The sequence below is a fragment of the Salmo salar genome, chromosome ssa17, assembly GCF_905237065.1.
Source record: "Salmo salar chromosome ssa17, Ssal_v3.1, whole genome shotgun sequence".
NCBI lineage: Eukaryota > Metazoa > Chordata > Actinopteri > Salmoniformes > Salmonidae > Salmo > Salmo salar.
Genome location: NC_059458.1, coordinates 19,315,560 through 19,328,665, shown reverse-complemented (window position 1 = coordinate 19,328,665; position 13,106 = coordinate 19,315,560). Strand labels below are relative to the sequence as shown.

Below are 13,106 nucleotides of genomic sequence, written 5' to 3'. Positions count from 1 at the left end.
AGTGAACATGTGATGCTGGTCTGTATAAACCGTAGTGAACATGTGATGCTGGTCTGTATAAACCGTAGTGAACATGTGATGCTGGTCTGTATAAACCGGGTGCAACTCGGATATAGACGGTCCATGAATTGGCGTAACGTGAGTAGATTACCTTGAAAACAACAGGGTGGACAACTTGGACGCAGTCTCCAGTTCTTATACCCCAGTGGTCAGACCCCGACGTCGATTTCCCCCTCTCTGTATCCCTATTTCTCTGTAACCCCCCTCTCATCACTCCTTTTTTCTCTCTTTATATCCCTCCCTTCCCCCTGTTGATGTCAGAATGGAACTGATACACTGGTACATACGTTTGTTCCCCCTTCTTACCCTAAGCTTGGGGATAAGGGTGTGTGTGTGTGTGTGTGTGTTTTTAGGTAGGCCAACTAAGGGAAGTGGAGCGTCACAGCGTAGGTAACATTGACTGGCCTGGGGTGCTGACTACAGGATCTCTATAACCTCAGTTGGTAGACAGCTGGTGTGTGTTGTATGCCTTAGGGCTGCCTTGGCTGCTACTTGTGTGTGTGTGTGTGTGTGTGTGTGTGTGTGTGTCTCCTAAATGCTGCCAGAGAGATACGAATACTTTGGGTTGCCCAGCAGGCATGCTCCTGTCTCTTCGCTCCAAATGTGTCTGTGTTAACTATGATTAGCTGAATAGTTGTTTATTTCTTCTCCTTTCTAAAGTAGTACACACACACCCACAACAGGTTCAGGGTACAACAAAAACATCATGGGGGAAAACAAATCAAAAAATTCGTAGTAGTTGTGTTTTTTGTTATGTGTGAGGCATTGTAGACGAAGCTTGGGCAGCATCGACACGGTCTATGATCACGTTCCCATCCCACAGTGAGGAAGTCCAGAAATGAACTACACAGATAATCAACCACAGTTCACCACTGGTTAACCTCACCTAACCTGTTATCAGCAGTCTGCTGTACCACAATGCAAATGTCTACCTCTGGATTTGCAAACACACTTATATATACACTGCTCAAATAAAATAACACATCCTAGATCTGAATTAATAATCTTATTAAATACTTTTTTCTTTACATAGTTGAATGTGCTGACAACAAAAATAATCAATGGAAATCCAGTTTATCAACCCATGGAGGTCTGGATTTGGAGTCACACTCAAAATTAAAGTGGAAAACCACACTACAGGCGGATCCAACTTTGATGTAATGTCCTTAAAACAAGTCAAAATGAGGCTCAGTAGTGTGTGTGTGGCCTCCACGTGCCTGTATGACCTCCCTACAACGCCTGGGCATGCTCCTGATGAGGTGGCGGATGGTCTCCTGAGGGATCTCCTCCCAGACCTGGACTAAAGCATCCGCCAACTCCTGGACAGTCTGTGGCGTTGGTGGATGGAGCGAGACATGATGTCCCAAATGTGCTCAATTGGATTCAGGTCTGGGGAACGGGCGGGCCAGTCCATAGCATCAATGCCTTCCTCTTGCAGGAACTGCTGACACACTCCAGCCACATGAGGTCTAGCATTGTCTTGCATTAGGAGGAACCCAGGGCCAACCGCACCAGCATATGGTCTCACAAGGGGTCTGAGGATCTCATCTCGGTACCTAATGGCAGTCAGGCTACCTCTGGTGAGCACATGGAGGGCTGTGCGGCACAACAAAGAAATGCCACCCCACACCATGACTGACCCACCGCCAAACCGGTCATGCTGGAGGATGTTGCAGGCAGCCGAACGTTCTCCACGGCGTCTCCAGACTCTGTCACGTCTGTCACATGTGCTCAGTATGAACCTGCTTCCATCTGTGAAGAGCACAGGGCGCCAGTGGCGAATTTGCCAATCTTGGTGTTCTCTGACAAATGCCAAACATCCTGCACGGTGTTGGGCAGTAAGCACAACCCCCACCTGTGGACGTTGGGTCCTCATACCACCCTCATGGAGTCTGTTTCTGACCGTTTGAGCAGACACATGCACATTTGTGGCCTGCTGGAGGTCATTTTGCAGGGCTCTGGCAGTGCTCCTCCTGCTCCTCCTTGCACAAAGGCGGAGGTAGCGGTCCTGCTGCTGGGTTGTTGCCCTCCTATGGCCTCCTCCACGTCTCCTGATGTACTGGCCTGTCTCCTGGTAGCGCCTCCATGCTCTGGACAGTACGCTGACAGACACAGCAAACCTTCTTGCCACAGCTCGCATTGATGTGCCATCCTGGATGAGCTGCACTACCTGAGCCACTTGTGTGGGTTGTAGACTCCGTCTCATGCTCCCACTAGAGTGAAAGCACCGCCAGCATTCAAAAGTGACCAAAACATCAGCCAGGAAGCATAGGAACTGAGAAGTGGTCTGTGGTCCCCACCTGCAGAACCACTCCTTTATTGGGGGTGTCTTGCTAATTGCCTATATTTTCCACCTGTTGTCTATTCCATTTGCACAACAGCATGTGAAATTTATTGTCAATCAGTGTTGCTTCCTAAGTGGACAGTTTGATTTCACAGAAGTGTGATTGACTTGGAGTTACATTGTGTTGTTTAAGTGTTCCCTTTATTTTTTTGAGCAGTGTATATACACACACACACACACACACACACACACACACACACACAGAGATAAATCACTAGGTAGGGCCCTATAAAAACGGAATCCAGACATAGAAACAGAATAAAAAAATATTGAACTTATTAGAAAAGAAGTTAAATTGCACTGAACTGTCAGCAGAGGAAATCTATTCTGAGTTATTACAGGTTGTGTCTGCATGTCCTAACTTTGGTCTGGTTTGTTGGGGTTCAGTGTTTTTTTATTTGTTTCTAAATCGGAAATCTTTACTATGTACAGTACCAGTCAAAGGTTTGGACACACCTACTCATTCAAGGGTTTTTCTTTGTTTTTACTATTTTCTACATTGTAGAATAATAATGAAGACATCAAAACTATGAAATAACACATATGGAATCATGTAGTAACCAAGTTTTAAACAAATCAAAATATATTTTAGATTCTTGAAAGTACCCACCCTTTGCCTTGATGACAGCTTTGCACACACTTGGCATTCTCTCAACCAGCTTCACCTGTAATGCTTTTCCAACAGGCGTGAAGGAGTTCCCTCATATGGTGAGCATTTGTTGGCTGCTTTTCCCTCACTCTGTGGTCCAACTCCTCCCAAACCATCTCAATTGGGTTGAGGTCGGGTGGTTGTGGAGGCCAGGTCATCTGATGCAGCACTCCATCACTCTCCTTCTTGGTCAAATAGTTCTTACACAGCCTAGAGGTGTGTTGGGTCATTGTCCTGTTGAAAAACAAATGATCGTCCCACTAAGCGCAAACCAGAAGGGATGGTGTATCGCTGCAGAATGCTGTGGTAGCCATGATGGTTAAGTGTGCCTTGAATTCTAAATAAATCACAGTGTCACCAGCAAAGCACCCCCACACCATCACACCTCCTCCTCCATGCTTCATTGTGGGAACCACACTTGCGGAGATCATCCGTTCACCTACTCTGCGTCTCACAAAGACACAGCGGTTGGAACCAAAAATCTCCAATTTGGACTGATCAGACCAAAGGGCAGATTTCCACCGGTCTAATGTCCATTGCTCGTGTTTCTAGGCCCAAGCAAGGTTCCACTTCTTATCGGTGTCCTTTAGTAGTGGTTTCTTTGCAGCAATTCAACCATGAAGGCCTGATTCACGCAGTCTCCTCTGAACAGTTGATATTGAGATGTGTCTGTTACTTGAACTCCGTGAAGCATTTATTTGGTCTGCAATCTAAGGTGCAGTTAACTCTAATGAACTTATCCTCATCAGCAGAGGTAACTCTGGGTCTTCCTTTCCCGTGGCGGTCCTCATGAGAGCCAGTTTCATCATAGCGCTTGATGGGTTTTTTGGCGACTGCACTTGAAGAAACCCTACCTTGTCACAACACAACTAATTGTCTCAAACGCATTAATAAGGAAAGAAATTCCACAAATTAACATTTAACAAGGCACCTGTTGAAATGTATTCCAGGTGACTACCTTGTGAAATTGGTTGAGAGAATGCCAAGAGTGTGCAAAGCTGTCATCATGGCAAATGGTGGCTACTTTGAAGAATCTCAAATATAATATATACTTTGATTTTAACAATTTTTTTGGTTATTACATAATTCCATATGTGTTATCATAGTTTTGATTTCTTCACAATTATTCTACAATGTAGAAAATGGTTAAAATAAAGAAAAACCCTTGAATGAGTAGGTGTGTCCAAACTTTTGGTGTGTGTGTGTGTGTGTGTGTGTGTGTGTGTGTGTGTGTGTGTGTGCGCACACTACTCAAGTTCAACACAACGTCTAGATTTTTTTGCTGACCGCATTCTATCTTTCTGTTTCCCTGAATAATTGTATGTTAAACACATTCAATGTTTGTGTGCATTTACCAATTTTTTTTCCAATGTAGTGTTTAGTGTCTGCAAAAAAATCAGTGCTGTGTGTGTTTCTGTTTGCTGAGGTATTTGCGCAAGGTTCCCCTATTACTCTGCTCTCTTGCCACCATCATATCTGATACCACATACACCCCTCTCTTTACCAGACATGTGTGTGTGGGCTGTGTGTTTCACCCTGCGCTGTAGCCTTGTGGGCGTTTTTCTAAGCGCTGCTGCCTGGAAAGACCCAAGTAGTGTCAGCTAGTAAAAGGTGTGTGTGTGTATATGTAAGGGTTGCTCTGGTTCGCTCTCTCTCTCTTTGCCGACTGGGAAGGAAAGCGTTATCAAACCCAGTAGTGTGGTCTATTAAAAGGTGACCTCCGTTTTTCTAGGTCGCCACCAAAAAAGAATGGACAGATTCTAGTTCTGAATATCCCAAATGCTTGACAGGGAGGAGAATGAGAGAGTGAGGGACGGAGAGGCGAAGGGAAGAGGGGGGGAGGTGGATGATAATGGGGGGAGATGGTTTCCAGCCTCCGGGAGTGGGAGGAAGACAAAGATTAGGGGCATGAGAGGAGAGCTGGAGTAAGTGCGAGGCTGGGTGAAGAGGAGGGGAGGCGGGAGTGAGCTGGGGGAGTGGAAGGAGACAGAGGCTGGTAGTGTGCTCTAGAGGAGAGGAAGCGACAGAACAGACGCGAGATGGAGGGAGAGATCTTATGACAGGGTCACGAGAAATAAATCAGACCTCAGACTGATCTTTCACTGAGGACACGGGCCGTGTTCCAGTACTGTAACACATCCTCTTCTCTCCTTGGACAATGTCCCAATACTATTGCAGACTCTTCTCTCTTTGGGCTGCATCCCAATACTGTGAAGGGGAAATACAAAACTGACCTTACATCAGCAGCGTCTTATATATTATACAATACCAGTCAAAGTTTTGGACACACTACTCATTCCAGGATTTTCTTTATTTTTACTATTTTCTACATTGTAGAATAATAGTGAAGACATCAAAACTCTGAAATAACACATGGAATCATGTAGTAACCAAAAAAGTGTTAAACAAATCAAAATATATTTTATATTTGAGATTGTTCAAAGTAGCCACCCTTTGCCTTGACAGCTTTGCACACGCTTCGCATTCTCTCAACCTGCTTCATGAGGTAGTCACCTGGAATGCAATTAACAGGTGTGCCTTGTTAAAGGTTTGTGGAATTTCTTTCCTTCTTAATGTGTTTGAGCCAATCAGTTGTGTTGTGACAAGGTAGGGGTGGTATACAGAAGATAGCTCTATTTGGTAAAAGACCAAGTCCATGTTATGGCAAGAACTGCTTAAATAAGCAAAGAGAAACAACAGTCCATCATTACTTTAAGACATGTTCCCGATCAGTCAATCGGGAACATTTCAAGAACTTTAAGTTTCTTCAAGTGCAGTCACAAAAACCATCAAGCGCTATGATGAAACTGTCTCTCATGAGGACCGCCACAGGAAAGGAAGACCCAGAGTTACCTCTGCAGCAGAGGATACGTTCATTAGAGTTAACTGCACCTCAGATTGCAGCCCAAATAAATGCTTCACAGAGTTCAAGTAACAGACACATCTCAATATCAACTGTTCAGAGGAGACTGCATGAATCAGGCCTTCATGGTTGAATTGCTGCAAAGAAACCACTACTAAAGGACACCAATAATAAGAAGAGACTTTCTTGGGCCAAGAAACACGAGCAATGGACATTAGACCGGTGGAAATCTGTCCTTTAGTCTGATGAGTCCAAACTGTCTTTGTGAGACGCAGAGTAGGTGAACGGATGATCTCCGCATGTGTGGTTCCCACCGTGAAGCATGGAGGAGGTGGTGCGATGGTGTGGGGGTGCTCTGCTGTTGACACTATCAGTGACTTATTTAGAGTTCAACCACACTTAACCAGCATGGCTACCAGAGCATTCTGCAGCGATCCGCCATCCCATTTAGTTTGTGCTTAGTAGGACGATCATTTGTTTTTAAACAGGACAATGACCCAAAACACACCTCCAGGCTGTGTAAGGGCTATTTGACCAAAAAGGAGAGTGACGGAGTGCTGCATCAGATGACCTGGCCTCCACAATCACCCGACATCAACCCAATTGAGATAGTTTGGGATGAGTTGGACTGCAAAGTGAAGGAAAAGCAGCCAACAAGTGCTCAGTTTATGTGGGAACTCCTTCAAGACTGTTGGTAAAGCATTCCTCATGAAGCTGGTTGAGAGAATACCAAGAGTGTGCAAAGCTGTCAAGGCAAAGGGTGGCTACTTTGAAGAACCTAAATTATATTTTGGTTTAACACTTTTTTTTGGTTACTTCGTGATTCCGTATGTGTTGTTTCATAGTTTTGATGTCTTCACTATTATTCTACAATGTTGAAAATAGTAAAAAAATCAAGAGAACCCTTAAATGAGTAGGCGTGTCCAAACTGTTGACTGGTAATGTATATATTTTTTATTTAACCATTATTTAACTAGGCAAGTCAGTTAAGATCAAATTCTTATTCATAATAATGGCCTACCAAAAGGCCTCCTATGGGGGCGGGGGCTGGATTAAAAACATAATACAAAACACACATCACGACAAGACACCACAACACTACATGAAGAGAGACAAAAGACAACACCATAGCATGGCAGCAACAGATGACAACACAACATGGCAGCAGCACAACAGTTGTCTAGGAACAACTTCATCCTCCTCAGTATTGTATCAGACTGAAGAGAGGAGCAGGGCCCTTCTACATAGCAGCAGAGAGAGATGGAGCGAGCGAGAGCCTGAGGCACAGTTATATTTACTATCCGCTAGGAAAGAAAGAGGAACAACTGCAGGTGGAGAGAAGAGGGGTTGCCATGGCAACCGAAATATGGCTGCTCTTCAAAAACCTTCAATGTAGGTGTTGGTGTTTCTTTCTCCATCTCTTTCAGTTTGCAGATATAGCAGATCTGTGTTTAGGGATTGACAAGGCACTAGCCTGGTGTTAGCCTGCCTCAGGGTCTATGTGTATTTCTGTCCATATGGTGCAGAGAGGCTGAGAAATATGGGTTACCAGCAGCCCCCTTGGCTAGTGAGGGTTTAGCCAGCTAACTGAAGTAAATCTAGCTAAAATGGTTACTTTGCCAAATGTGTGTGTCGTGAATTTTCATAAAACCACTGCATCAGAAAATGAATTTCTGATTTGGACAAGTTCAGATAGTACCTCGCCGTTTCTTTCCATCTCGTGCATACTAGACACGACCCAGGTGAGGACAGTTGGTGACATACATCAGTTAATTACCAGGGAGAACAGAGAAGCAGCGGTATTGTGGACCTGTAGACCTGGAGGGGAACACCACTCCTTTAAAAGACAAGCGGCTCAAGTTGTTTAATCTCACTCAATGATATGGCTGTTATTGTCTTCCATAACCCCCTCTCTCTCTCACTCTCTCACTCTCTCACACACACACAGACACACAGATGGCTGTAGTATTGGGACAAAGAACCTTTGACATATCTGAGAGCATTAACAGTTTAGCGTAATGAATTAGACCTGTTCCCAGTACTGTTTTGTAATGCATGGTGTCTGGCTGGGCCCTGGAGAGGCTTGTATTAGCTAAAGGAGATGAGGGTATGGCAGGGTCCTGAGTTTCTGCTGGAACGACAAGGGCCTACTTCTGGCAGTCAGGTCATGTGACAGTTTTGTTTAAACCAATCCCCTGCCTCCCCTGGATTATATACGGAACAAAAATAGAAACGCAACATGCAACAATTTCATCGATTTAAAAAAAAAAACAAAAAAAATGTATTAAATTTTTTTTTTTGTATTTATTTTATTATTATTTATTTATTTTTTTCCTTTTTTTTTTTTTACTGAGTTACTGTTTGAGGAAATCAGTCAATTAAAATAAATGAGGCCCTAATCTATGGATTTCACGACTTGGAATACAGATGTGCATCTGTTGGTCACAGATACCTTTAAAAAGAAAATGGGACTCACAGTGGTCCTCAGGATCTCGTCACTGTATTTTTGTGCGTTCAAATTGCCATCGATTTAAAATGCATTCTCTAAAACGATGTTGGTAGAGAAATCAACATTCAGTTCTCTGACAACAGCTCTGGTGGACATTCCTGCAGTCAGCATGCCAATTGCACGCTCCATCAACCTGAGACACCTGTGGCATTGTGTTGTGACAAAACTGCACGTTAAATATTGGCCTTTTTATTGTCACCAGCACAAGGTGCACCTGTGTAATGATCATGCTGTTTAATCAGCTCCTTGAATTGCCACACCTGTCAGGTGGATGGATTATTTTGGCAAAGGAAAAATGCTTCCAAACAGGGATGGAAACAAATTTGTGTACAAAATTTGATCGAGAGTTTTTGTGCATATGGAACATTTCTGGGATCTATTATTTCAGCTCATGAAACATGGGACCCACACTTTATACGTTGCATTTTCTTTTTTTGTTCAGTGTATGTCATTGGTTGGATGGAGCCTCATTTGAACCCATTCCTCTGTTTACGATTATTACTCTTCTCACGGAAGTGCACTCATTCATTCCTCGTCATGGATTGGAAAGGACTGGTGAAAGAAGGAATGTGAAGGCAGTGGAAACTCCCTGTAGCCCATGCCTCCACCAAGCCAATGATTTTAAATTCATGAGGTGGGAGTGAGCAAGTACTACTTTGTGGAAACTGTGAGGGGAGTCTAGCTAGTTGGTCGTACTGTAGTAGGATTTCATAGTAACCCCAAACCGTCCTATGGTTTGTAGTTGACCATGAGGATGAAACGAGCCACTGTGAGGATGGATACTGCAGTGCAGGCTGGGTTGAATGGAGCTCTGGGTGGTTCTGGTGGGGGTGTCGGTCTGAGGAGGAGGACATGGCTGTGGAGATCTGACAATCATCTGGTTCCTTCTGGTGGAAGCTGTCTGCTGTTGTCGTAGCTGTTTGTGTTAAAGAACAACACTGTTGAAACGGATCTCACTGGATTCCTCTTCACTCTGGCACTCACAACACAACTCCCTCCCTCGCTTCTCTCCCTCCCTCGCTTTCACTCGCTCTGTCTCGCCCTCTTGCTCGCTCTCTGTCTCGCCCTCTTGCTCGCTCTCTGTCTCGCCCGCTCGCTCTGTCTCGCCCTCTCGCTCGCTCTGTCTCGCCCTCTCGCTCGCTCTGTCTCGCCCTCTCGCTCGCTCTGTCTCGCCCTCTCGCTCGCTCTGTCTTGCCCTCTCGCTCGCTCTCTGTCTTGCCCTCTCGCTCGCTCTGTCTTGCCCTCTCGCTCGCTTCTGTCTTGCCCTCTCGCTCGCTCTGTCTTGCCCTCTCGCTCGCTCTGTCTTGCCCTCTCGCTCGCTCTGTCTCGCCCTCTCGCTCGCTCGGTCTCGCCCTCTCGCTCGCTCGGTCTCGCCCTCTCGCTCGCTCGGTCTCGCCCGCTCGCTCTCTGTCTCGCCCTCTCGCTCTCTGTCTCGCCCTCTCGCTCTCTGTCTCGCTCTCTGTCTCGCCCTCTCGCTCTCTGTCTCACACTCTCGCTCTCTGTCTGTCTCTCGCTCTCTGTCTGTCTCTCGCTCGCTGTCTCTCTGGCTCGCTCGCTCTGTCTCTCTGGCTCGCTCGCTCTGTCTCTCTGGCCGGCTGGCTCGCTCGCTCTGTCTCTCTGGCCGGCTGGCTCGCTCTCTGTCTCTCTGGCCGGCTGGCTCGCTCTCTGTCTCTCTGGCCGGCTGGCTCGCTCTCTGTCTGGCTCTGTATAGTATGCTCTCCAGTGATGTATTGAAGGTTTGATGCAATTTTATGAATAGCATTTACACACCTTTCCCTCTAAATTAGCGCACCTGTTGCACAGCATAGGGTGTCGGATGCATTTGCTGTTTGTTTTGGTTGTGTTTCGGATTATTTTGTACCCAATAGAAATGAATGGTAAAAAATGTGTCATTTTTAAGTCACTTTTATTGTAAATAAGTGTAATGTTTCTAAACACTTATACATTAATGTGGATACTACCATGATTGCAGATAGTCCTGAATGAATTGTGAATAATGATGAGTGAGAAAGTTAGAGGCATAAATATCATACCCCCAAGACATGCTAACCTCTCACCATTACAATAACAGCGGAGGTTAGCATTTTATATCATACCACCAAGACATGCTAACCTCTCGCCATTACATTAACAGGGGAGGTTAGCATTTTATATCATACCCCCAAGACATGCTAACCTCTCACCATTACAATAACAGGAGAGGTTAGCATTTTATATCATACCACCAAGACATGCTAACCTCTCGCCATTACAATAACAGGGGAGGTTAGCATTTTATATCATACCACCAAGACATGCTAACCTCTCACCATTACAATAACAGGGGAGGTTAGCATTTTATATCATACCACCAAAACATGCTAACCTCTCACCATTACAATAACAGGGGAGGTTAGCATTTTATATCATACCCCCAAGACATTCTAACATCTCGCCATTACAATAACAGGGGAGGTTAGCATTTTATATCATACCCCCAAGACATTCTAACATCTCGCCATTACAATAACAGGGGAGGTTAGCATTTTATATCATACCCCCAAGACATGCTAACCTCTCACCATTACAATAACAGGGGAGGTTAGCATTTTATATCATACCACCAAGACATGCTAACCTCTCGCCATTACAATAACAGGGGAGGTTAGCATTTTATATCATACCACCAAGACATTCTAACCTCTCGCCATTACAATAACAGGGGAGGTTAGCATTTTATATCATACCCCCAAGACATTCTAACATCTCGCCATTACAATAACAGGGGAGGTTAGCATTTTATATCATACCCCCAAGACATTCTAACATCTCGCCATTACAATAACAGGGGAGGTTAGCATTTTATATCATACCACCAAGACATTCTAACCTCTCGCCATTACAATAACAGGGGAGGTTAGCATTTTATATCATACCCCCAAGACATGCTAACCTCTCACCATTACAATAACAGGGGAGGTTAGCATTTTTTGGTGGTATGATATTTATGCCTCTAACTTTCTCACTCATCATTATTCACGATTCATGCAGGACTATCTGCAATCATGGTAGATCCACATTAATGTAGAAGTGTAAGAAACATATTATTTTCTAAAAAAGTTACTCCAAAATGACACAATACATTATTTTGTGCACAATAAAAATGTATGGTAAATCATCTGAAACACAACCAAAACAAACAGCAAATGCTTCAAACACATTTGTAGAGTCACAAGCTTCATGTAATCATTGCATGCTAGGGTTATGGGACCAAATGAAAAAATGTTGACTACTTTAATACACAGGTGAATTTGTCCCAATACTTTTGATCCCCTAAAATGGGGCGGGGGAGGGGAAACTTTATGTACAAAAATAATTGTAAACCGTTAACACAATATGGATGAAAATACCCTCAAAGTTGACAGTCTGCACTTTAACCTAGTAGTCATTGTATCATTTCAAATCCAAAGTGCTGGACTACAGAGTCAAAACAAATACTTCTCGAGCTCACTGTAGGTGTGTGTCCAGGTACAGGAGAGAGTGGTGCTAACAGTGGGTGTTCTGTGTGTGTGTCCAGGTACAGGAGAGAGTGGTTCTAACAGTGGGTGTTCTGTGTGTGTGTCCAGGTACAGGAGAGAGTGGTTCTAACAGTGGGTGTTCTGTGTGTGTGTCCAGGTACAGGAGAGAGTGGTGCTAACAGTGGGTGTTCTGTGTGTGTGTCCAGGTACAGGAGAGAGTGGTTCTAACAGTGGGTGTTCTGTGTGTGTGTCCAGGTACAGGAGAGAGTGGTGCTAACAGTGGGTGTTCTGTGTGTGTGTCCAGGTACAGGAGAGAGTGGTTCTAACAGTGGGTGTTCTGTGTGTGTGTCCAGGTACAGGAGAGAGTGGGAAGAGTACATTCATCAAGCAGATGAGGATCATCCACGGGGCGGGCTACACAGAGGAGGACAAGAGGGGTTTCATCAGGCTGGTGTACCAGAACATCTTCACCTCCATGCAGTCTATGATCAAAGCCACAGAGAACCTCAAGATCCCCTTCAAATACGAACAGAACCGGGTAGGAATTACTAACGCAACCATAAAAACCACTGCCTTCCACACACACAACCAGAATTAGCTTGGTCAGAACGCATCCACAGTCACTCACACAATATAGTTCCAATGCACTCACTCTTCCCTCCTCTCTCTCTCTCTGTCTCTGTCTGTCTCCCCCCTCCCTCTCCAGTCGAATGCCATGTTAGTGAAGGAGGTGGACATAGAGAAGATCTGTGGCTTCGACCAGCCCTACATCAGCGCCATCAAGACCCTGTGGGCCGACCCTGGGATACAGGAGGCCTACGACAGACGCAGGGAATACCAGCTATCAGACTCCACTAAATAGTATGTCCTGGTGTGTTTCTGTCTGTGAGAGGTTGTTCGCGTGGGGGAGGGGTGGATGTGTGTGTTGGGGTTGAGGTATTTGCGTGTGGGTTTTAGTGTGTGTGTGTGTGGTTCACTGCGGTGCCTCTCGACCGGTTGCCCCCACTCCGGAGAGCTGATGGATAGAAATAGAGTGAGAGACTGACTGTCTCTCACTCACACACACACACACACACACACACACACACACACACACACACACACAGTGCATTTGGAAAGTATTCGGACCCCTTCACTTTTTTCACTTTTAGTTACGTTACAGCCTTATTTTAAAATGCAAATGT

At 45.0% G+C, this 13,106-nt stretch overlaps 1 protein-coding gene across 2 annotated transcripts in view; it reads left to right on the top strand.

Moving 5' to 3' along the window:
• The window catches only part of LOC106575390 (guanine nucleotide-binding protein subunit alpha-11), a 39,815-nt gene that overhangs the window by 11,407 nt on the left and 15,302 nt on the right, over positions 1-13,106 (top strand). For both annotated transcript variants that reach the window (XM_014151895.2, XM_014151896.2), the window contains exons 2-3: positions 12,276-12,460; positions 12,629-12,783. In XM_014151895.2, the coding sequence (XP_014007370.1) occupies positions 12,276-12,460; positions 12,629-12,783 (340 nt within the window). The remainder of the gene's footprint in view (positions 1-12,275; positions 12,461-12,628; positions 12,784-13,106) is intronic.